At 36.7% G+C, this 24,191-nt stretch overlaps 2 protein-coding genes, 1 long non-coding RNA gene and 1 pseudogene across 3 annotated transcripts; all 4 read right to left on the reverse strand.

The window, feature by feature from the left end:
- Positions 1 to 4,857: 4,857 nt before the first annotated feature.
- Positions 4,858 to 12,625, reverse strand: LOC148270426 (uncharacterized). The gene is made up of 2 exons (XR_015819876.1): positions 12,334 to 12,625; positions 4,858 to 5,119 (listed from the first exon to the last, which is right to left on the reverse strand). It is a non-coding gene; the product is annotated as an uncharacterized LOC148270426 (long non-coding RNA).
- On the reverse strand, positions 10,366 to 12,334 carry CF9 (Carbohydrate-binding protein). Its single transcript, XM_022033961.2, has one exon. It carries the CDS (start codon positions 11,935 to 11,937, stop codon positions 10,642 to 10,644), a length of 1,296 nt encoding a protein of 431 aa, XP_021889653.1. The 5' UTR covers positions 11,938 to 12,334; the 3' UTR covers positions 10,366 to 10,641.
- A 252-nt stretch (positions 12,626 to 12,877) lies between the features above and the next one.
- On the reverse strand, positions 12,878 to 17,173 carry LOC110808446 (BSD domain-containing protein). The gene is made up of 3 exons (XM_022033944.2): positions 16,328 to 17,173; positions 14,882 to 15,069; positions 12,878 to 13,870 (listed from the first exon to the last, which is right to left on the reverse strand). Exons 1-3 carry the CDS (start codon positions 17,124 to 17,126, stop codon positions 13,349 to 13,351), a joined length of 1,509 nt encoding a protein of 502 aa, XP_021889636.1. The 5' UTR covers positions 17,127 to 17,173; the 3' UTR covers positions 12,878 to 13,348.
- A 3,187-nt stretch (positions 17,174 to 20,360) lies between these two features.
- LOC110808448 (U-box domain-containing protein 30 pseudogene) lies at positions 20,361 to 23,188 on the reverse strand (annotated as a pseudogene).
- Positions 23,189 to 24,191: the final 1,003 nt, after the last annotated feature.

Raw genomic sequence — 24,191 nt, forward strand, 5'->3', positions numbered from 1 at the left:
GAAAACGGAGATGGGAGCAGTAAAAACTTGAGTTGTGTAGGTATTGTGTTAATTGTGATGTGATTTGCAGGTTGTGGAGGCCAGGTAATCAGTAGGTTGCTTGGCGAAGCTGAGAGGTGGAGTGTAGGACGAAATGGCTGAGGCGTTCATGGAGGAGACTGTGGGAAGGAGAAGATGGCGTCGTTGGGGCGTACGGGAGATCTGTGGGAGAGAGTGGAGGTTGTGTGAGGAGAGTGCGTGTACCGAGAGGAAGAGTGAGTGAGGAGTTTGGCGTGTGTGGTGGGGGGGTCCGAGACGTTGAAGAGAGTTGTATACGGGAGCGGGGGTTCGAAGGGAGCCGCGAGCGGCTGGAGTAGGAAGAAGATCTTTGGTGAGTGTCCAGTTAGAGGGAGGAGCGTGGGAATGGTGACAGTGTGGGTCGGGATGCTTCGGACAGCTACAGGGGAGGCAGGAGAATAGGTGAGGCGGGGCGTGGGGATGGTGAGGGAGAGAAGAGTCCAGACAGTGCGATAGAGGGGACCATAGAATAGGACTCGATCTGGAAGAAGACTAGGGTGAAGGAAGAGGCATTTGATGACAGTGGAAAGAGGTAGGTTTAGAAGGGGAGGAGTGTGTAGCTGCTAGAGGTTGGGGTGGCACAGGAGGGGAGTGGTGAGTGTGGTGTAGGGTGGGAGAGTAGGGACGTGTTGGTAGTGGTGTAGTGGGAGTGTAGTGAGGGGAGATAGGTTGATATAGTTGCAGTATATTTAAAGGTTGGCGAAGGAGCATCGCCGGCATATGCGGGAAGTGTCAGGGTATGTGTGGCTTAATAAGGTCGAGAAGTAGAGGAGTAAGTGCGTGGTCGCCGATGTTGGTGACCGGTGATAATAGTACTGGTGCGTGTGGGTGTGGCCTAATAAGGTCGAGAAGTAGAGAAGTGAATACGTGGTCGCCGATGTTGGTGACGTGTGATAATAGTATTGGTGCGTGTGTGTGTGGCCTAATAAGGTCGAGAGGTAGAGGAGTAAGTACGTGGTCGCTGATGTTGGTGACGTGTGATAATAGTACTCATGTGAGTGTGTGGCCTGATCAGGTCGAGTGGTTGAGGGGTGAGTATACTGGTGCGTGTGTGTGTGGCCTAATAAGGTCGAGAGGTAGATGAGTAAGTACGTGGTCGCCGATGTTAGTGACGTGTGATAATAGTACTCGTGTGAGTGTGTGGCCTGATCGGGTCGAGTGGTTGACGGGTGAGTATACTGGTGCGTGTGTGTGTGGCCTAATAAGGTCGAGAGGTAGATGAGTAAGTACGTGGTTGCCGATGTTGGTGACGTGTGATAATAGTACTCGTGTGAGTGTGTGGCCTGATTGGGTCGAGTGGTTGATGGGTGAGTATGGGTCCCTATTGTTGGTGACGTGCAGAAACATTGATCGTGTATGTGGGTGGCCCATTAGGGTCGAGAGGTGGAGGAATGAACATGAGTCATCGATGTTGGTGACATGAGGTAATGGTATTTGTAGGTGTGCGTGGCCTATTGGGGTCGAGGTGTGGAATTTGAGTCGCCGATGTTGGTGACGTGAGGTAGTGGTGTTTGTGTTTGTGGGTGGCCTATTAGGGTCGAGGGGGAAAAAAAATATTGTACATGAGTAGTATTGAGGCAAGAGTTAGGTGGTATAGTTAGGGATCTTGTGTGGGTATAGAATTTGATGTTGTCGTGTGTGACATGATTAGCTGGTCTATCGGGGTAGGTTAATGATGGCTAGTTGTAGGGGGATTTTAGGGTATGGCTTGGGGAGTGTAAGAGAGATGCATATATACTTACTGAATTTCTTATCACTGAATGTTATGCCTACAACTTGAATTTTTATTGTATTGAGTATATGAACTCACTTCTTGTTATTAACAGATGAAGTAGGGATGAAGTCGGGATCTGAGTTGCTGCTAACGGAGCGTAGTCTTTAGTGCCACAGGACAAGGGTTTCCTTGGGGCGGATTGTAATATGTGACAGTTTCTCTTTGTGTGGATATTGACTTGTTGGATATGTATGATATGGTGTGGTCATTTGATTTGTATGTGAAATTGTATGTTTTCATTGGGTGTGATAATGAACTGTAGACAAGTTTCTTTATGAGTGATGAAATTGACATGAGAATTTACGTGTAGGATCATGAGTTTGTTTATCCTATGCTGTGGAAAGAAATGAAAAAAAAAAAAAAATAGGGCGTTACATATATGTTTTTAAATTATAAAACCAAAATATAAATATCATAACCAATTCAAACTAAATTCCATAAATTCAAATTAACAGCAATTTATCACTATAATATTATTTGTATTATAGTATTTTTTTTTTCTATTACAACATAATATATGTTAATAGAAGAACTGAACTGAAACTTGTATCTGTATCTTAAACTAGTACTCAAATAACCGTAAGGTAGGAGCCCATTGGTTGGTGTTAATATAACGACAAATAATATTTGCATGATTTTAATTTAATTATTAATAAAGTTAAAATTTAGGATATCATTAAACATGCTATAGTGGATAATTCAACATTGGGGGCCTCCAGTTATTATTACCCATTTGACTTGGTAATTGCCCAGAAAAATAAATTTCACAAAACAAAAATTAAAAAAAAAAAAAAAAAAAATTCCCGTGTTGATTAATTATTTTTCTTTTTTGGGTTTATTGCATTATACATATCACATTTTCATTAATTTATAATAAAATTACAGTCTATAAATTATATTATTCCATTTGAATTTTTGTAAATTATTAATGAGAATACGATAATTTATCGTTAATTAATTATTTTTCAGAGTGTAAAGATTTAATCTGATTTGAGAAAGAAAACACCCAAATGGAATTCAAATCTATTAATTTAATTATTTTTCCTTTGAAAAATCTCTAATTATTCTCCCAATATCTCAAAAATTTAACTTCCCGCACATAAATCGGAGTTAATTAGTGACATAATCTTCTCTCTACATGGGATGACTTTGCTACTTGCTTGTCAATATAACTCAATCGTACTGCTATATAAACATGTGTACCAGTCTTCTCTCATTACTAATCACAACCAAAATCTTGGAATTAAAATTTTAGACATGCCTAAGCCAACCACCACCTTTTTCATTTTCAGTCTTCTTCTCTGCTTCCTGCTAATTGCTTTTGCTGCTCGTCATGATTCTACCTTCAATGACCAGATTTCATTGACAACCAGAGTCGAGGTAATTCTACAATTTTATTTCTCTTGTTCTATTTCCTCTCTCTCTCTCTCTATTTTTTTTTTCTTTTTCCAAAAAAATGTTTTTAATTTTTTTTCCCTGATCTAAGATCAATTTACTGATAATAAAAAGTTTGATCCGAGCGTCATAAATGCTTTTTTTTTTCTTTTTTGTTTCTATAGTTTTTTCAAAATATTTTTAGTACAGAGTTCTATAAACAATTGAATCGATTTGGAGATTTTTTTGTTTTTTTCTGAAAAAAAGGGTTTCAAGTAACTAAATTATTACCATTTTGTAAAATAGTAGATAAGTAAAAAGTATTTACATTGCATTTAGATCAATTTTTTTTATATTTTTAATTAATTCTTAAATTTTAATTACTTGATATGCAAAAATTAATAAAAAATTTATACACGTGATATATAATTAAATCAATTTTGTTCATATTTTTAATTACAAAAATAATAAGTTCACATCTCTACTTGTACTTTAGAATGTTTTTCCTTTTTTGTTTTTTTTTTTTTTTTAATTTATCACAAATTTAAACAGGGTGTCGCTGGAGAGGAGAGTAATGAGGGTAGGGATGGCTGTACGGACGACTGTTTAATCAGAAAGACACTTGAGGCTCATTTAGATTACATCTATACCCAGGAGGGCCCCTCACAGCAGCCATGAAATCAAACACATGTTTCTTCTTTTCACCATTTTATAAATAAATTGCAATAATACCAAAATTCTATTCAATTTTCATTACCTGGAGTTGGGTAATATTCAGTATACATACATATATATATATATATATATAAAATATTATTCTGTTTACATCCATACATGCTTAATTAAGCCATGTTTAAATCTTTTATAATCTCTTTCAGATAATCCAAACCATATATTTCTAAACAAATAACTTCTTTAAGGAAAAGGAGAAAACGACAATTACACCTAAAAGGTAAGAATCAAACACGGCTTTGACAAAACTTGTCTTGACAATTCCAAGTTCTTCAAAGAAGCAAATGAGTAAACCAGGAGTCATATCTAAAGCAATACTTCAAATGTCCTCATGAAGTTTGATATAGCAAAATTCCGCGATCAATTCTGATGTAAATGTATGTTATATGCATCAGTTTTGAAATAATCAACAATATAAAGATTATTATTGCAGACATAGTTTGATATTAGATGTATCTCTCGATTTAAATAAAAGATTTGGGTTCAGTTTTTTTTCCCCCGGATCATATGGAAGTGAAAGGGAGAAAAAAACATGAATAGAAGCAATAATAGCTAATGGCTTAGTGATACTAAATCTTTGAAAATCATTAATATTCACCATAAACAAACCATCCAATATGACAAACGGTTAAATTTATTCAGATTCAATTTCATGATGGTTGCATAATCCAAACCCACTTTCAATTTTTCAGGACATGAATGGTTTTAACGAGCATTAGTAAATTACCTGACCTATTTGAATGCTTTCATTCTAAGTCTTCTTTCCACGAACTTAGATGACAGAATGATGACAACAAGTTCTCAACTCTAGACCTGATTATTAAAAAGAGAAATCCTAAATATACAAAAAGTTCTAGAAAAAAATTTTGTACTGTAATGTTCCATTTTTTTTCTTAACAGTGCAGTCTAAAACAACTCTATAACCAAATACGAAAGTTTCATTCTAAATCAATCACACACATAGAAACCTTTATACAATCTATTATTCAAAATCAAGATAAATTTGTAATCCTACATATACATCACAGAGAAATACAATCTCATACATTTCCACCAGACACTATCTATATTACTACTAATTTTTACACACTCTATTTTGCCCACAAAAAGAATCCTTGCTCTGTTGCTATATGCTAGGCTCGGAAACCAGCAACTCCGATCCCGGCTCCATCCTTACTTCATCTGTAAATGATAAAGAGTGAAGACATATAACTCAATAAAGTAAAAATTAGATTACAAGTATCATATGCAACAACAGGAAACCCAATATCTCTATATGTACTCTATATACACAATCTAAGTCATACCTTAATACCACATTGGGACTACACATGACTAACTTACCCTGGTAATTTAGTTATATTGCATATCAAGTGTGACCGTCTTCCGACGTCACTCCAATCGTACAAATGTTCTCACCCGTCACCAATATCGGCGACCAACAATCAACCTTCTATCTCTCGACACCCTAATAGGCCACACACACACACACAGTTACAATTCTCTCCCGTCACCAATATCGGCGACCCAACCCCTTGCCTGTCGGAGTCTCCCGACCATCACCACTATCGGCGATCAACTTACTCTTTCTAGGTAGTGACAACTAATATCGGCGTCCCCCCAATGCTACCAACTCAAGAACAATATCATCCCGTTCTCGCTTCACTATGTTGTCCTGAAGCTCTCCTATATCTTTAACCTGTATACCGAACCTACACGCGTCTCCCCCATAGGACACACACTAACATTTAACACACACACGTCGGTAATGTTCCCTTACCAATTACTAAATTTACAGCAGCTATACCAACTTATATACAACTCACACCCTCACACCACACAACTACACCAACACACCTCTATCCCGATACCTTACACCCACGCCCTACAGGCCTCCCTTTCCTTCTCCCTAATTTCCAGCATACACACACTCTACTCCTTCCATGCCTACCTCTCCCCACAACCACACCGCACTTCTTCTCTTACACGAATCTCCTTACGCACCGAACTCCTCCTTCTCCCTCCTTCCACGGCCTACTCTAAGGATCCCATTCACAATCATGAACTCTCCTCTTTCTCACGGACCTCACACACTGCTTTTCTCATTCTCCCTCCTCCCGCGACCTACTCCAAGTATCACAACTCACAATCACACAATCACGAACTCTCATATCTCTCACGGAACTCACACACCCCTTTCCTCCTTCTCCCTCCTCCTGCGGCCTACTCTAAGTATCACGACTCACAATCACACAATCACGAACTCTCATCTCTCTCACAGAACACTCACACACCGGATTCTTCCTTTTCTCTCCTCCCGCGGCCTCCTCCATGCACCCCGCTCATACTCACACAAAATCTCCTCGCTCTCACAGATCTCACTCACTCACCGAACTCCTCGTTCACTCTCTCCTCCCGTGGCCTCCTCCATGTACTTCCACTCATCTTACACAGAATCTCCTCACTCTCTCGCAGACCTCTCTCACTCACCGACTTCTTCACTCTCTCCTTCCCGCGGTCTCCTCCAGGAACATCCTTCACTCCTCCACGATTTCACCTACCATCCACATCCGCCTATTCCCTACATCGTAGTTTTCTGCTCTATATACCAAACAAAAGCTAGATTTCTCAACTTAAAGTCACAAATTCAAAGCCACACCACACCTATACAAGGACTTAAAGTTTACCGTACCTCCCATCTCCATCTTCCTTTCTTTCGTGGCTTGCACCGTCACGGTCCTCTTTCCTTCTCTCTCTCTTCTCGTTTCTCTCTGATCCGGCTCCTCTCTCTTTCTCTCTCTCGAACCTTCTCTCCCCCACCCCTCGATCTCTCCTCTCTGTTTTCTTTCTTTTCTTTCCTCTTACTTTTCTTTTCTTTTTCTTTCCCTTCTCTTATTTATACCCCACCAGCCTCTCATCCTGCCCGTCCATCTCACCTCATCCCAATCGTCCACTTCCTCTTCTCCAAACGACGTCGTTTCCTCCTCCACTTCTCCAAACGACGCCGTTTCCTCCACCTCTTCACCAAACGACGTCGTTTCCTTCTCTTCTTCTCCAAACAACGTCGTTTCCTCCCCCTCTTCTCCAAACAACACTATTTCACCTCTGTAATGCTCACTATATATACATATATACATATATACATACATGAAGTAGGGATGGAGTCGGGATCGGAGTTGCTGGTTTCCGAGCCTAGCATATAGTGCAACAGAGCAATGATTCTTTTTGTGGGCAGAATAGAATGTATAAAAATTAGCAGTAATATAGATAGTGTCTGCTGGAAGTGTATGAGATTGTATTTCTCTCTAATGTATATGTAGGGTTACAAGTTTATCTTGATTTTGAATAATAAATTGCAGGAAGGTTTCTATGTGTGTGATTGATTTGAAATGAAAATTTCGTATTTGATCATAAAGTTGTTTTAAACTGCGCCGTTAAGAAAAAAAAACGAAGCGTTACATATACAAACTAATGAAAGTGCTTATATATAATACAAAAAGAATTTGCAGATGTGGCGTGTTCATCTATATCACCCTATTAGTTTGTCCATAGCTTCTTATGAAAATTTTTATTCTTGTAATCTTGCTCTAACCAACAATTTTACTGTAATGGGTAATGCTCTGCAATAATGTTATCAGGTGAAAAATTCAAAGCAAAAACCTTAGAGGTCTATACAGAATCAAACAAGCAGGGAGCTACTTAGTAAACAACCTCTTTAGCAAAGATTGAAAAAAACCTCATACTTGACCTTCGTTGATTTTAAATCTGAAAACTGAAGGAATCATAAGGAAAACTTTAAGCGCGGGCTACAGACAAGGTAATGTAAAGACTATTGAACAATTACCGAACCTTTGAACACAGAAACCTCTCCTGGCAATCACTCAATCTGCCTCTACTTGCACCCAGAAAATAAAACTTGGAGGGCCTGATTGAATGGCAGAACTTTGTCTTAAATTGCTGCTTTCCTGTTTTAATTGCAAGTGACACTGCATATCACAATACAATTCCTAGCATATATATTGGTCTCAAGGAAACAGACTATTTTTCCCAAAAAAACCATCTCCCTCCAGTCCAATTCCTAGTCATGGTGCAGAGTCAGTAAACACTGTTTTGATCTCATGCTTTTCTTCTGCTTAAACTATGGCACAAAATTCACCTGCTTCCATTCACAAATCTTTTACAAGAAAGTGCTGTCAGAACTAGTAAACCATTCAGGTTTACCACCATAAAAAACAAAAAATAAGTACTGTTCAATTGTGCTGCTGTCCATCTACGATGTGACTCGTTAGTTAGGTGGTTGTATTTCAGTTTGTGTACGTAGTTAATAGTCAGGTTATTGTAATTCACTTGGTGTGCATTGTTAGAGGATAAGAGAGCTTATAAATAAGCTGCAAGTGTAGCAGAGAAGGTAAATTGAGTCTATAATCAAAACTTTAATACAAAACAACACTACTTTAGAAATTCATTCTGATTTCCAAGTATCCTCATCTCATCCATCTCTATTCTTCTTTCATCTAACTCTAAATCTCTCATCTCTTCTCATCTAAACTCTTAACTCCTTTTCAAGGTACATACAAGTGCCTCTACACAATTGAGAGTAAAAACACAAAAGCTTGGGGAGCTTTATAACCCCTGAATGAGGCAACCTGGACTGGCCAAGTGCCCTGAAAGATGTTAAGAATTTGAAAGTGAAAGCACGAGATCGTTTGGCAAAAACTTAAACAGCACATTCAAGTTCCCTTTACCTTTGTTAGCACTTTTGAGCTCTCTTTGTAGGAGAGGAGCAGCATTGAGTTATAGAATCGGGAAGAAATGAGATCCTAGCTGTCTAAAACATTTGAAAAGGAACTACAAATTATGCATTTTTTCATGATAAACAATCAACAAACAACTAATTGGATTGCTCATCTCAGTAGTCTCATTGCAGAGTTTCAAAAATTCCACTTGGAAAACCTTTTGAAGCAGATCCTGCACTTGATTGCAGCTGCAGTGACATAATAACAGAGCCAAAAACTAATAACTATTTGAAAAATCAACTTAAGAAGGTCTCCTTATCATCAATCGGGCATTTCAGAGGAAATGCATTAAACCTATATAAACAAATAAGAAGTAGAAGTAGATATAAACAATATCTAACGTAAACAAATAATAATCAGTTACAGTGCTGGTGGGACAGTCCTCCGAAACCATAAGTAGAATATTCAAATATGTACAGTTGAAAACTTATCCGACTGAGAAAATATTTTTTCCTAGTGAAGCTATAGTATTAAGAGTTAAGATAACTACTAACAAGAAAAAGAAACCACCACCACCACCATCACCAGTAGCATCAGAATAGCATAACACTGCATTGGTATGTCAAAGAGAAGTTTATAGAGGAAATCCTGATTAAAGAATTCCAGGGGAAGTTCTTATGACTATCAATTCAAACAAAAAGTTGGAAGTGAATTTGAGCTATTGCCCATCAAATCGGCCTGCACGAATATTAACAGCTGCAATCTGCAGAGATATGACCGGATGTTGACATATTCACAAAATGGATTAAACTAGATGACAGCAAAAACCAGTTACATCCATGCAGAACTGGAAAAACTATCCCTAATATATGCTATGAAATAATTGCTTATACTACACAGTAAAAATTGTCTCATTGGAGCGCAAATTAGTCCTTGCATAAAGCCTCTTTACTGATTGTAACAACAAAGTTATGTCATAGATATCGAAACTAAGAATCAGTGGCCAGACATCGAACTGCATTACAAGCAGATTTGTAATACTGCTTCTTTAACAAGATAGCAAAGAGAAACTAAAATAATGATAACGAATATGAAGTAGCAAATAGTCTTAAAGTCACTGACTCAGTGGCCCAGGGGGTCCTCAGCCAATACCGTTAGGTAAAAAGGTTTCGAGTTAGGATAATCTGAAAAACTTAATATTTAGGTAACTCTAAATTTTATATGGTGGAACTATGTTAACAGACTTGTTCTTCAAGCAATAGGTATGCTCAAATCGAATATTTCATTTTATGAAATTCTCTGATGGCCACGTACAGGAGAAAATAAATATGTTCATAAAATAAACGAAAATGGATCATCTTTAAAAAAAAATTTACCAATAGGTGCCAACAACATAATATCTCTTTCAATAACAAATCACTTTTTTCCCAGTTTTCTTCTTAGTGCCTTCAGAATTCAGACACTCATGAATTATTAATTGAATAGAATAAACGAAAATGGATCATCTTTAACAAAAATTTACCAGTAGGTGCCAACAGCATAATTTCTCTTTCTATAGCAAATCACTTTTTCCCAGTTTTCTTCTTAGTGCCTTCAGAATTCACACAACCCATGGATTATTAATTTAAGGCTATTTCTTGTAGCTATTCTTATGTTTAGTTTAGTTTGAATACACCACATACTATTAAATGGTGGCATGAAAAGGATTCTTTCTTTGTTTCCTAGGTAAGCTCAATACTACATAAAAGGAAAAGTTACATATCAAGCTCCAGCTCAAACAAAATTGGAGGAAGCTAGGAATGTCATAAAGCTAAAAACAACTATTCTAATGAAGTATAGGACCTCAGTTTCACGTGTGAATTAAGAGAAAGATATACACATAGAGTATCTTCCAAAAGAAGAATCACCAGTAAGATTTCTTTGTTTTACCCTGACATGAATAGCATGGTGAAGAGATGGGTAACCAATTTATGCAGCCAATAGAACCCTAGTACCACCAAGAACGTGCAAGTATAAAGCAAGACATATGGTAACAATAACGGAAGACTTTGCTCCAACATATCTAATAACTTGCATTCCCCTGTCTACAACCTCGTCATGCACAACATTAAAACTTCTCTTCATACCTTCTGATAACTTCCACAACAAGAATTCCACAAGAGACCTTATTGTTTCAAATGTCACCCTCCCGGTCACATCAAACACAAACTTCCTATTACTGGGCACTGCCAATGTAGATGAGACCACGCTAACCCACCCGCCATTTTGAGTGCTACCAAATGAACCTCCATCTTTCAGATGTTGAAATGATTCGTTTTTCTTAAAACAATTACCTCCCATGGCACTTGCACCTTCCCCCTCCTCAACAATTGAACATGAAGAATTTGAACTTGAGCTAGAACTTGAATTTGAATTTGTCAAGACCTGGTGCGATGTCTTTACAAGTGTTTCCACAGCTCCATTACAGACAGAAACAAGAATATCCCTCACATTGTTTTGATGCCTTGGATTGGTCAATCCGGCAAAAATTTCATCATATGTATTGATATCCATTGTCTTGTCAAGGTAAACTGCAACAGCTGTGCTGACAAACTTTTGTATGCAATCTGCCATGAGCTCCTTACATTTGTCATTGCAAACCACCTTTACCCATCTGGGGATATCTGGTGAACTTGAACCACATTGAGATACACTTGCCTGATGGTCGATCCCCAATCCTTCAGCTGATCCGCCCTGTGAGTAGAAACCCAACACTAAATTCCTGGCGAAGCTACCCACCACAACTGAAACAAAACCAGTTCCAGCTGATGAGAAAACCCTCTCCATTGCCCTATCAGCAAAACTCGAATTTACAGTCGCACTTCCCAAATCACTCCCATTTCTTGATTCCAACTTATATCCCCGCAGAATCCCCACAGTTAAAGCCTCTGTAACCCTAACCAAAGACCCAGAGAACTCCTCTGACCTCGCAATCTTTGAGATTTGCTTCAGACTATTTGGAATTTCATTTGATTCCGACTTCAAAAACTCCTTCAAATCTTTGGACACAACGCTAATCATCTCTGCCGAATCAGAAACCAATTCAGCCACAGAAACCATGGCTCCCAACAGCTTCATCAACCTCCTTCGTTTCTTCACAATGGTAGGCAAATGATAGACCTTATAAACACCATAACCGGATACACCAAGAGCAGCTAAAATAATAAGCCATCTCTTCCTCCTCCGCGAGAAGTTCAATGCGTTGTTAACCAATTGAAGATCCATAGAGAAACTACAACAAACGAACCCTAGGCCTACTGCCACAAAAACCAGAACCCCTCTCCTAACTCGAAGTACCAAAATATGGAAATTACAAATCCAGTTATAGAAAAAGAGTGGACGCAGATACGAGATAGAGACAGAATAGTGGTTTCAAGGATCGAGAAATCTAGGGATTTGTTCTTATTTGTTCCTAACTTCGCAGAGTGGTTGAAATTGGAAACATAACGAGATAGGATTGTGCAAGTTTAGGTCGAGAAATAAACAAATACTGGTAACATGGTATATGACTGCACATATATACACACACGTATGTCTATATATGTAAGCAATAATACACCAGAATTGAGAGAATTAAGGCAAAATAAATGAATTCCTAGAGGACGGATGGAGAAGACGAACCTGGGCCTTGGCAGCTTTATTGCACAGAGATGGATAAAGAGAAAGAGGGAAAGAGAAAGACGCAAGCGGGCAAGTTGACGATCAGGATTCAGACAGAGAAAATGGTTAGTTGTGATAGTTGTTATGGCGTAAATGAAGAGCGTAGCTGATTGGTTAAGAGCCAGAGATAAAGGAATCTCTCAAGGCCAAGAGTCTTGGATTTTTCCAGGAAAATGCAAGGTGATCGTTGACTGTTCCGAAACGGTGTCGCATGAGTGTTTTGGTGAATCTTTTTTTTTTTGTGCAAGTCAGTTTTAAATCTTAAAATGATAAAAAATAAAATAAAATAAAATAATACCAACAAATTTCCGGGACTTGAGGATTGGCTTTTAAATGTCCAGGTCAAAGGATAGACCTTGATGGTAGGATTTATTAAAATCAAAAGTTGGAAAATTTTTATTTTGTTATAGAAAAATTATGTGATATTACAATTAATAATTTTTTTTATTTTAATTTATAAAATTTTAAATTTTTTAATATAACATTTAAAATAAAAAACAATAAGTGGGGAATTTTCATTTTATTCACAAAATTTTGCTTTATATATTACATCAGAATTCTAACAGACAACTGGGACAAACCCTGTCCTGTCGTCATTACAGTTGTCACCCACTCCCTGTACATTTCTTGAGCATGTGGAAAAATCAACCAATTTCATTTAGACAGTTTGTCTCTAACCCATTTCAAGCTTAATATTTCCTTACAATCTTCTCACAATCAAAAACTACAAACAATCACTCTTGTAAACAGTCATTTGCCCACCAAATCATGTTCCATTGAGGAGCAGCACCATCTGAGACAATCCCTTCCTACAGCAATTATATATTATAGCCCTAGAAAATTTCACACCTTCCTCATTGGCCATTGTCCAGAATCCAAATTTCAACATCCAGTTGCATTTTTCGTTGAAATCCGGTCCAACCGGCAAAAGCTTACACGCTTAGCCCAAAACTATGTTCAGCACTTTTTACAGTGTTCAACTTTCTGAACTCTTTGAAACCATTTTTGATTTTAAGCTCATGGTCCCCTTATCATCGTCATCCTCGAGATCACTAAAGGATACATCATCTTCGTTCCCCATAAAAATGGGAGCCCTACTGCAACCAAAATCAGAGTCGTCTTCTGGCCAGTCGTATTCATCATCTTCATAGCTAGGAATCTGTGTCTTGGAGGACGGACCAACTATTAAATTCTTATCCTCAGTCTTAACAACTGGCTTTTCTTCAATAACTGATTTGTCGATGAATTGTACCTCATTACTTTCGACTGGGTGCTTAACCATTTCGTAATCAATTGTTCTGAGGGAAGGTGGTTCAAATGCATATATTCGGGGTGACAAGTACTCTGGAGGAGCATAATTTGATGCCGAAGCAACAATACTCTCCTCCAGAACATCTTTGCTGTCTTTTAAGTAGGATAGGTTTCTTTCAGGCCAGTCAGTCTCCTGCTTTGTTTGTTTCTGCAGTTCTTGCATCCACAATGCTCTTGCTTCCATCACCTGTAAACATTAGTCTTTTAACATTGAGAAATTATCAACAATATCTTCTGATTCATTAGCCAATTTTCGGAAAACATGCAAGAGTAGAGACAAAAGCTAACATGAAAGTTAGCCCACTGCCTATAAAACCAGATCATTCTCCAGTTGCCAAATGCAATAACAATCCATCACTGTAGTAACAATAAGTACGAAAAAATGAGAACAAAACATTTCAGAAATCATGCATGCAATGCATTAATATAGTGCTGGTAAAGCCACATCGGTCAACAGATGACAACCGAAATAGAATTCCACCATCTCAGAGAACAAAGTACGATATAACCATGATTCTTCTTTGATTCCTGTAGTTTGCTTGTCCGGAAAATATCATGAACAAGGCACAATGAACAGGTAAACACATTCATTCCAAAACCAAGGGCAGTAAGCCACAACATGGCATGCTTCCAACCATCATTTGCAGTGCAATATAGTTGCAAGTTTTTTTATAGATTATGTTATCCTAGAAAAACTAAATTAATTCTTGTTGAATACTAATTATCATGATCCAACAACACCCAAGCCTTTTTTTCTTTTGGTTTTTGAGGGAAGCAATCCCAACAAATCAATCAACTTAATGATACAAAGGTTTCAAGTATCCCAAACAAAATATTTTATAAAGAGACCCTGAAATGGGCAACATGAGTGTATATATGGACCACGAATGCAATTTAGCTCCTTCAAATTAATAGATGATCCTACTTAAAGAATTAGCAATTTTAATAATCAGCATAACTAATTTATACGGAATTTGAGCTCTCCAAAATGATACATCGCAGTACGCAAGAGGATTGTAAATAGCATATAAAGAGACAGGAAATTGTGTAGAATTTATAGATTAATAGCTCCAGCATTAAAGAAGAAATGAAAGAGTTTGGAAATAGAAGGCTCTGGAAAGGACTTTGACTATGGCACTTTCACAAGGGCCTGTTTAGATATATTTACAGCAAAGAAAAAAGAGAATAAACAACTTACTTGTTTTGTGGACAAAGTTTGAGCATCATATTTATTTAGCCTTGAATGCAAAAGAACAAAGTACACTTTCCAGAAGTAACTCTCAGTCATATGGCAAGGACAAAGCTCAATCCTGAGAGCAGCTAATCTAGGAGCAAGATGTTCAATGGCCAAAGCATGTACTTGTTGAGCATCGGACATATCAAAATCTAAAACAAAAAATGAAAGTATATGAATATATTATGATCATAAAACTAACTCAAGTTGCAATTGTCATTATAAGAAATCAAATATTAAAAGCATCAGTGAAAATGCACGAATTTAGCAATGAGCAATTCAGCAGTATAAATGTAATAACACAGCCGACTACCCACAGTAAAGTGCTTAAAGCAAAAACTGGATAAAAAATTATAAATATTGTATTCATACACATATATACATGCACTTTCATGTCCATTCGTACATAAATATGCACTTCAAATGCAGTCATCTGAAATCTTAAGATTATAATCATCAGCCAAAACAATCAACAAGAAAACAAAAGTGCACTGTCACCACATGCAATTCCAAAAGCATGCAACAATTTCTAGTCAAACATGCAGTAAAAAAAACAAAAAAGATCACCAGAGAAATAATAACAGTCTCTAGAATCATGTGATTCAAAATCAATAAGCAGAGCATCGCAGGTGAAAATGCCCAGGATATGTTGATAACATTGTCCCAACATAACTCTACACTTAATATAAAAGTTTAAAAAGAAAAAGAGTTCCGCCTTAATGTTGCACTCAGTTAGAAGGATTGAAGGGTTAGTGTGGCATAAATTCTAAAAACTAGCAAGAACCAAAATACAGAAACAATCACCATGTGCAAAAATCTTGCAGTATGATCGTCATTTTACAAATATACTATAAGTATTTTCTCTCTTTAACTGTCACTTTCATGCTCATAGTAGGTACATTGTCATTATTACATAGTGATTCGTTGAAGATAGAAAATATAGACAATCATAGTACAATCCAAGAGATATTTCCTGATTGGATTGTTTTCATTAGTAAAGATAGAGGAATGAGAGTTACAAAACAGCCCATTTATAGGTTCTATCTCTCTCTCTATATGATACCAAGGACACTTTCATTAATACGAACTTTTCTCCAGTCCTAAACTTGCATTTCTCTCTCTATATATATAAATTATAAGATTTCACCAAGTGCAATGACACTGCCAAAAGCTTCGCCATTTTTTCCTAATGATTAGAGCTTTGCACCTAGCAAAGCCAATTATTGGATCAGCAATTAAATGCATGCATCCTATCAATGAGAGTCAACGAGAAACCAAAAACAAGAGCTTGTTTGATTGCTGCAACTCCAGGAATAATTTCAAAACAGATAAAAGACATCAGCGGGTAATATTTCCTATATTAAAAAATGGGATCAGATATATAGAATGGACTTCTAACCGAATGCGTACCATCCAAATCTTCTTCCTCGTCAAGAGGAAAATCTAACCAAGTCTCTGGATGCATTGCTATATTCCTTGCAAACGCCAACACCTCCTCGGTAATCCCAACGGCGGACCCCCCTAGTTCCTCCTCTTCCTCTTCCTCATCCTCTTCCTCTTCCTCTTCTTCTTCGTCCTCTTCCTCTTCTTCTTCGTCCTCTTCCTCCTCGTAGAATTCCTCGTGTCCCCCCTCATTTCCTTCCAGCTTTTCCTGCGATCCAAATGGAAAATAATTTGAAGCCATCTTCGAAATCTCCGTAACACCGCTCCTAAATCTCCCTCCAATCTCCGCAAAATCACTCCTGATCCCCGTAACTGCCCCCGAATCAGAGGGCTCCCTTTTCTTTTCGGAAACGTAGCGACCAGAGGGCTCTTGTTGGTCCATGTTAGAGGCTGATCGATGATCGTACTGGCGATAGGAATCGACTGGACAAGGAAGAGGGGGCGGGGGAGGAGGAGGAGGAGGAGCCAAAAAAGAAGCGACCCCCCAGAGTTGACGAGTGAAGGTTTGCTTCAGCTCGGTCAAGTCTTCTTTGACGCCACGTGATTGAAGCTCCTCTTCTTGCAACAATGGCGAATACGATTGGATCGCGTCATTCTGGTCCTGGTTTTGTTGTTGTGGTTGGTGAATTTCGTGTTTTAGGGACGAAGATTGAGAGTGGGGCTGGGGGTTAGAGGCGAAAGGTGCGACGTCGTTTTCGTCCTCATCTACACCGTCGTCGTCGTCGAGACGGAGGGAGTTCGCCAGAGAGCGAGCCAACCATGACATTCTTTTTCGCCTTTTTGGATTCTTGGGGGGGGGGGGGGGGGGGGTGAGAAAGTGATTGAGAGAAAGCTCCGGTGAAAATGGCGATCTCTGTTTTGGGGAGTGGACCAATCACCTGCTTTGGATACTACCGTTAGTCGGAGAGTTTACCGGACCCAATTTCCAATCAATCGATGCCACGTGTATACTAAGCAATAACTGACCTGGATCTTGTCTTTTGCATGTTCCGTTTTAGGCCGCAGCGTTGTCGTTGTAGGAAGTTTTTATTTTCCACCCTAAAAATTCAAAATCACAAATTTTGACCAAGTTTAAAATTGAAAATGAAGTTTCTAAAATAAAAAAGAAATTACTTGTATTTTATTCAATGAAAATAAATAAATTAAATTTATTAGAGTTCCTGTCTTTTTCCAGTTTCATTAAATTACACTCCACTGAGCAAATAAATAAATTAATTTTTGACAAAAAATAAAATATAAGATAAAAATTAATACAGTTTTTTTATGAACAAAAATATTAAATTTAAATTTTTAAACGATGGACTAAAAAAAATTAATTGTTAAAAAATATTTTTTAAATAAAAATATAATATGTTAATGAAAACTTTTAATTATTTTAGTTTTACCAATATATTATCACAGGTTAATTATTACTAATGCATAAACAAGGTTCTAAATGTGGTTTAAACCCGTGACTTTCAAGTATAACAAAATAATTTCAATATATAAAATGTGTAATTTTTATAAAAGCAATATTTTATGTTGATTTCTCGAATATATTTTAGTATTAAGGTAACATGGGCTAGACAAGGTAGGTGTATGGCCCAAGACCATTCACCCAACTTAAATATTTATAAACAAAAACAAGACTCCTTCAAGAAAGTGCTGGGCCAATCATACTTGCCCTTTGTGTAGACTTCACTGACCCAATTTTGCTATACACAATAGTACAAGAGATATCATACCTACCAAACATGGTGCCTCTAAATTCTTTAAACGATAATATTATTAATTTAGCACCAAAGTATCAGTAAAACAAATAAATAACGTGTATGTATATCATTATGTCTTTATATATATATATATATATATTAATATCTTCCTGTACAAATATGAATTCATTGTGAATCTAATAATTATGATTTGAGACAACCAAATAAATTTATGGGAATATGATTAGATTATAACTTATATCCATAAATAGTTTAGTTGGGAAACACCAATTTTTTTAAAAAAATTAAAATTTAAATTTAAAATAACAATAATTAAATTCATAAAGAATTTTTAAGTAAAATTAAAAGAATATAATTTAAAATTTATCAACATTAAAATAATTAAAAATATTTAGATGGGAAAAAAATAATAATAAAATATGCATCCTTGACTAGGCAGGTTGGCGAGAGAGCTAAGATTAGGTATTGGATTTGGTTAGGGTAGTAGGGGAGTTGGTTCCGAGACAACCAAGCATTAACTAACTGCTTTTGGCTTTATTCTTACCATAAAATTAGAGACAGATTTTTTTAAGTCATGAGTTTATCAAATTAATAAAATATTTATTTATCTTATAAATATAATAATTTATTAAAATTTATTTTAAATTGATTATTACAGTATAAAAAATAAACAAAATTTAAAATTGTAGAAAACAGAATTTAACCATGCACTTAATTTCAATTATTAAATTTATAAATAAATAATAATAATAATAATAATAATTTTTTAAATCATAATTTATAAATATATATATATATGTAAATTAAATTTTATTTTTTAATATTAAAACATGTCAAGTCGCCTGTAATAAATTAATTCAAAATTCAAAATAAGTTTTGAGTCTGGATATATATATATATATATAGATGTTTTTGGATAAACAAGTAGACATTGCATTTGGTTGGGCTGCTCTGCTTTTAAGGCAGACAATATTTCTACGCTCTTTAGCTCCCCCCACCACCCTTGTTTGCTTTTATATTTCCGTAGCAACTTTGGCAATGGTGGGTGTACGTGTGCAACAAAAGTGCAATATATGGGCCCCTTGGATTTTCGATAATTGACATTTTTGTTTAATTATGCTGCTTTCCTTCCACCAATCATTTTAAATTATTTGCTCCCATGAATTTATTCTTTAGAAAAAATTTGGTAAAAGTAATTAAGTTGGAGTTGACTAGTAGTGTCAACAAGATCCTGATTTTTGACCCCCACCCCTTTTTTTTTTTTTTAGGCAAGAGAACAATTATGTATATATACAAGTTTTCTCCACATGGTAATTCTTTTTTCCTTTTTTTTTTTTTTTAATTTTATAACTATTTACTAATAGTAAATTTGATGTTTAGATTGAATCCGAGATTACCCAGCTCTTTTTCTTTCTACTTACTAATCCTAAATTTGATATTAGATCGAATCCAAAATTACCCAGAAAAGTAAAATTACACGAGTTTGCTTCAACTTTAAAGAAAGTGATATTCTCAGTAGTATGATCTCATGAGAATAGAAAATTTACTCAGAGCAGTTAAAAATTGATAGTATTAGAAAATTTATAGCCTAAAGACTCTGCTTTTCTTTGTTGGAATTAACCCGTTACTACCAGAAGAGTAATTTATGAAACTTCCTTTCAACTCTTTAAAGGGTAAATTAGAGAAAAGAAAAGAAAAGAAAAGAAACACCTCTCATTCAACATCCATCTTTTCTTTCCTTGTACTCTTGCTTGACGGGAAGACAACTGGAAGATGAGATGTCAGGTTTTCTCTCTTTGTATTCATCTTTCCCAATTGAAGTACTACTCATTGATTCAAAAGGGAAAAATCTCTTTCCCTCTAATTTCACAGATCTGTTTGGCATTTGGGAATTGGAATGAAATCATGAAAGTGGAACTAATAACTTATCATGACACTGAATTTTCTTTATCTTACTTTCCTCATGTACAAAGCTAAACAACTAAATTGTCAATCTTTACTATTTTTCTTATCATACTTTCCAAGACTAAAGTCTGGTAATATTTACCAGGAAAACGTTGTGATAACTCAGATTTACACTCCATTCGGGGGAAGTTCATTCGGAGATGTCTATAAGTTGATCAGACACTGGAAACCTAGTAAATTTCATCCAGAAATGATTATGTCATGATAACTTTATTCAGCACGAATACCCTGAAAATAGCTTTAAAATTCACCCTGGGAAAAAATTCTATGAATCCAGAGCTCGAGATCAACATGGGAATAAATAAATGAGATTCCAAACACAATTGAATCTAAAGTTGAATTTAGATAATTAAGATCATGTTTAAAGAATACCAATAGAGTGCTTGATGTACATTGAGGCAAATATTTCTACAATATTGGAACTCAAGGCCAACCAAATACCCCCTTTAGATTCACAGAGAGACCATAATCCCCATTAACAACCCCAGGAAGCAATGAACATTAAGGGATCACAACAGGCAAAAGGCTTCTTACCCATCTCTGATTTCTTCCTTTAAATTCCTCCTTGCCCCAAAAACCTTCATTGCAGAAACTTACGTTACCTTCATTTCTCCTGTGCATAATCTTTGAAATAGCTCTATTGGAACCAGAGTTTAAATATAAGGCAGGTTATGAACAGAGGATGGAAAACCAAGACATGTGGGAATTCTTAGGAATTCACATTATGAATATACTCCTCCTTGAATTTAGGTTGCAGAAGAATAAAACTTCTTAATTTACACGAGAGAGTAAAAGGGTAAAGGGCTAGGGTTCCTCAGAGAACCTAGTTGACTCCATTTGAGTATTGCTTCATCTCACGAGCTCTTCCTTACCCTCCCAAGATTTCAAATTGCCCTTAAAAAAATTTTAAAACGGGAGCTTTCTATCGACAAAACTTTGCCAATTTCCTTCACTGTAATGTTCTTGTAAGCTTACACTTGGAAATGAATATTGTAGCCGTGTAATTTAGACTACACAACAATTTCAATAACTCCGCAGACCGCTGCTTCAGCGCAGGGTTACACCCACTTTGGATTACTAGCAGTAGCTTGGCAGCCAACCCTGCCTCCACCGCCAACGAAGCACATTCCTCTGGCGCAAGCTTGCAAACCGCCCACAAAATCGACAAGGCGAATTCAGTGCAACTCTCTGAGATTCTCATCAACAATTTCACTAAATTGGGTATGGTATTGGGACAATCTTTCAAAGCCAATCTTCCTTCTGGGAGTGTTGACAAGACTTCCAAGATATGAAGGGCTAATTCCAAACACTGATTGTTCAAGCTGGATAATAGCTCAATCAATTGAGGAACTGCTCCAATGGTCACAACAGATGTCCTTATTGACTCATGTGAACAGAGCTTTTTGAGCAATCCCAGACCAGCTAATACTCCATTTGGGTGTCTTTTATCCTTCACTAACCTCAATAATCCGACCAAAAGGCTCAAGCTTGAGACGTTTACAGATTCGAAATCTTTGCCTTGGATTAATATTTCAATCAATTTCGTGCAGTTAATCTTGGTTTCAATCGACCCTTCATTCAACATATCCACCATTAATGATATCCTCGCAGGCTGCAGCAAGTTGGTCTTGGAATCTGAATCAAGATCCAAGCTTACCAGGATTCCAATTGCTTCTGACCCTACGGCGTGTGTGGTGAAAGGACCAAGCAAAGAAGAAATCAAAGAGACGCCGCCATTATCAACGACTGTTTTCTTAGCAGAAACATGGGAAGTGACGAGCTGTTTAAGGTCCTTGAGAGCTTGTACTCGAGCTTGACCTTTAACTTTCTTGAGGGTCTCTAAAATCTCCATGGCTCGACCTTGAACATCCTCGGATCTCTTCTTCATGGCCAGGTATTTCTGGGAGAACCAGCTGTGAATCAGCTGCTGAAGGGTGTTGTTGGGGGTGACAGAATCGTCCCAGAGCTCCTGCATTGTAGTTGGGCAAGTGTTGTGGCCCAACGAGAACCATTTGAGGATGTTGGATCTCTCGTAGGTTTGACCAGTGCAGAGGGTCACAGGGTCTTGCATCGGCTCCAGCGAGATCGGACAGATGAAAACCGATGGAACATCGATGGATTCGAGCTCCTCGACCATCTTCTTCAGATCTAATTTCTCTGCAACAACCACGCCGCCGCCTGTAACGCCGCCCAAAATGCCGTCTTTGACGGCGGTTTCTAGATCAAGAACTTGCCCTCCACCACCAACATCCATCTTCAAATCCTCTCCTCCTCCCCCTCTCCTCCGATTGGATGGCTGATACATCGGCATTTTGAACCGCCGGTAAAAGAAAACTGACAACAAAAGACCAGTACCCTTTGCCACTTCAAAGCAAACAAAAAGAATGAGGGGAAGAAGAAGAAGACCAACATAAACAAGAAGCGTGCGGCAAAGAAGAAAAAGAAAGGATAAGTGAAACGTTTCTTCTCTCTCTCTCTCTCTCTCTCTCTCTCTCTCTCTCTCTCTCTCTCTCTCTCTTACTGGTTCTCTTTCATTGACAATCACAAGCAACAATGTCCATCAAAGGGGACATCTTTTCTCCGCTCTTTAGCTTTTTTCTCTTTTCTTCTTTTGTTGTTTTACTCTATCCGATCTCTTTTTCCTTCTGGTCAAAAGAGCAAAACAACTTCTTCTTCTTCTCCTTCTCCTTCATCATCATCATCATTATAAACAATGATGGAGATGTAATCTTCTTCCCTAATACCAAAGCTTACTGATACTACTCAATACTTCCTCTTCAAGTTCTCTACCAAAAAGGGTGAAATCATCAAGACCCAGATCAGGAAAAGGGAAAAAGAAGACGACTGTAAGAGAGAACAATCAAATGGGATAAAGGAAGAAAAATAGACCACAAAAATATTCACTCAACAGTGCCCGTAATACTCCTATCAAAAATTACCAAAAATAATAATTCAAACCCACAAAAAAATTGCAAAAACATGAAAAAGTCTAAATTTTTATTTGCCATTAGAGACATGAAAGAGTGGGAAATCTCAGAACCATACCTAGTTATAAGAAGAAGGGTCAAGAGACCAAAGAAAAAAATAAAATATAAATAAATGATAAGAAAGCAAGAAAAAAGCTATCCTCTCTGCACAGTCTCCTCAACTGCTCTTCTTTTGGGGCAAGCGACGAAAACCCCAAAAAAATTAAATTATTTTTATAATTTTAAAATTTGTTTTTTCTTTGAAAACAGGAATTTAAAAAAAAAAAAAAAAATGAGTAACCGGGTATAGCCAGTCATTCAAAGTTTTACCCGTTGGCGACCGTGCGCCCCCACGTGCAGTCATTGGCTTCAGTCACCGAAATATCCGGTTTTCTATGTTGTCGATGATTTTTTTAACAAATTTTTTATAAAAATAAAAAAGGTTTTTTCTTTTTTTTTTTCTAATAAATAATTAATTTATTATTGCCTAGGGAAAAGTGGATAATATATGTGGAACTCAAAGACGCAACCTCGGTCAGATAGTCAAAAAAGGGCAAATGATGTTATCAAAGGAAATAATTACAGCATATACGAAATCCAGCGTTGGATGTGTTTGCCTAAATTTATAAAGTGATAAATAAATAAGTTTTAGTTTTTTAATAAATATTTTATGCACTTGTGAAATTTAATTAATATATATTTTTTATTATTTTCACCAACAAAGATTACTTTCAATCAAATTCATTAATTAAGTTTCTTTAAAAAAAAAAAGTAATTGGAAATAATTGAAGCTTTTAAAATCTAGCAGGTCAAAATCGTCTTTTGGTTAAAAACAACAACAAAATATTGCTTCATGGGAATGGATTACACGTTGGGTCGGGCCCATCAACTTGAAGTGGGTCCCACAGCGTACCTAGCTAAGAACCTTTTTTTTTTCCTTAACTGAACCTAAATAAATAAATAATTAATTTCACGCTTTTTTGGGTAAATAATTAATTAAATTCACGCTTTTTAGTACCGGAAAAAAAAAAACAAAAACAAAGTAGTAGAAATATACAATTAAATATATAAAATGTGGATATAAGTGGAAGCTCGTGGAATGTGGGGCCCACCAAGCTTTAAAAAAAGTGCCAGCTCAGAGTTTGACTGGACAAAAACTGTAGATTGTTTTGCTTATACGATCTCCCC

This window comes from Carica papaya, chromosome 1 (genome assembly GCF_054855325.1).
Source record: "Carica papaya isolate Zhongbai chromosome 1, ASM5485532v1, whole genome shotgun sequence".
Classification (NCBI taxonomy): domain Eukaryota; kingdom Viridiplantae; phylum Streptophyta; class Magnoliopsida; order Brassicales; family Caricaceae; genus Carica; species Carica papaya.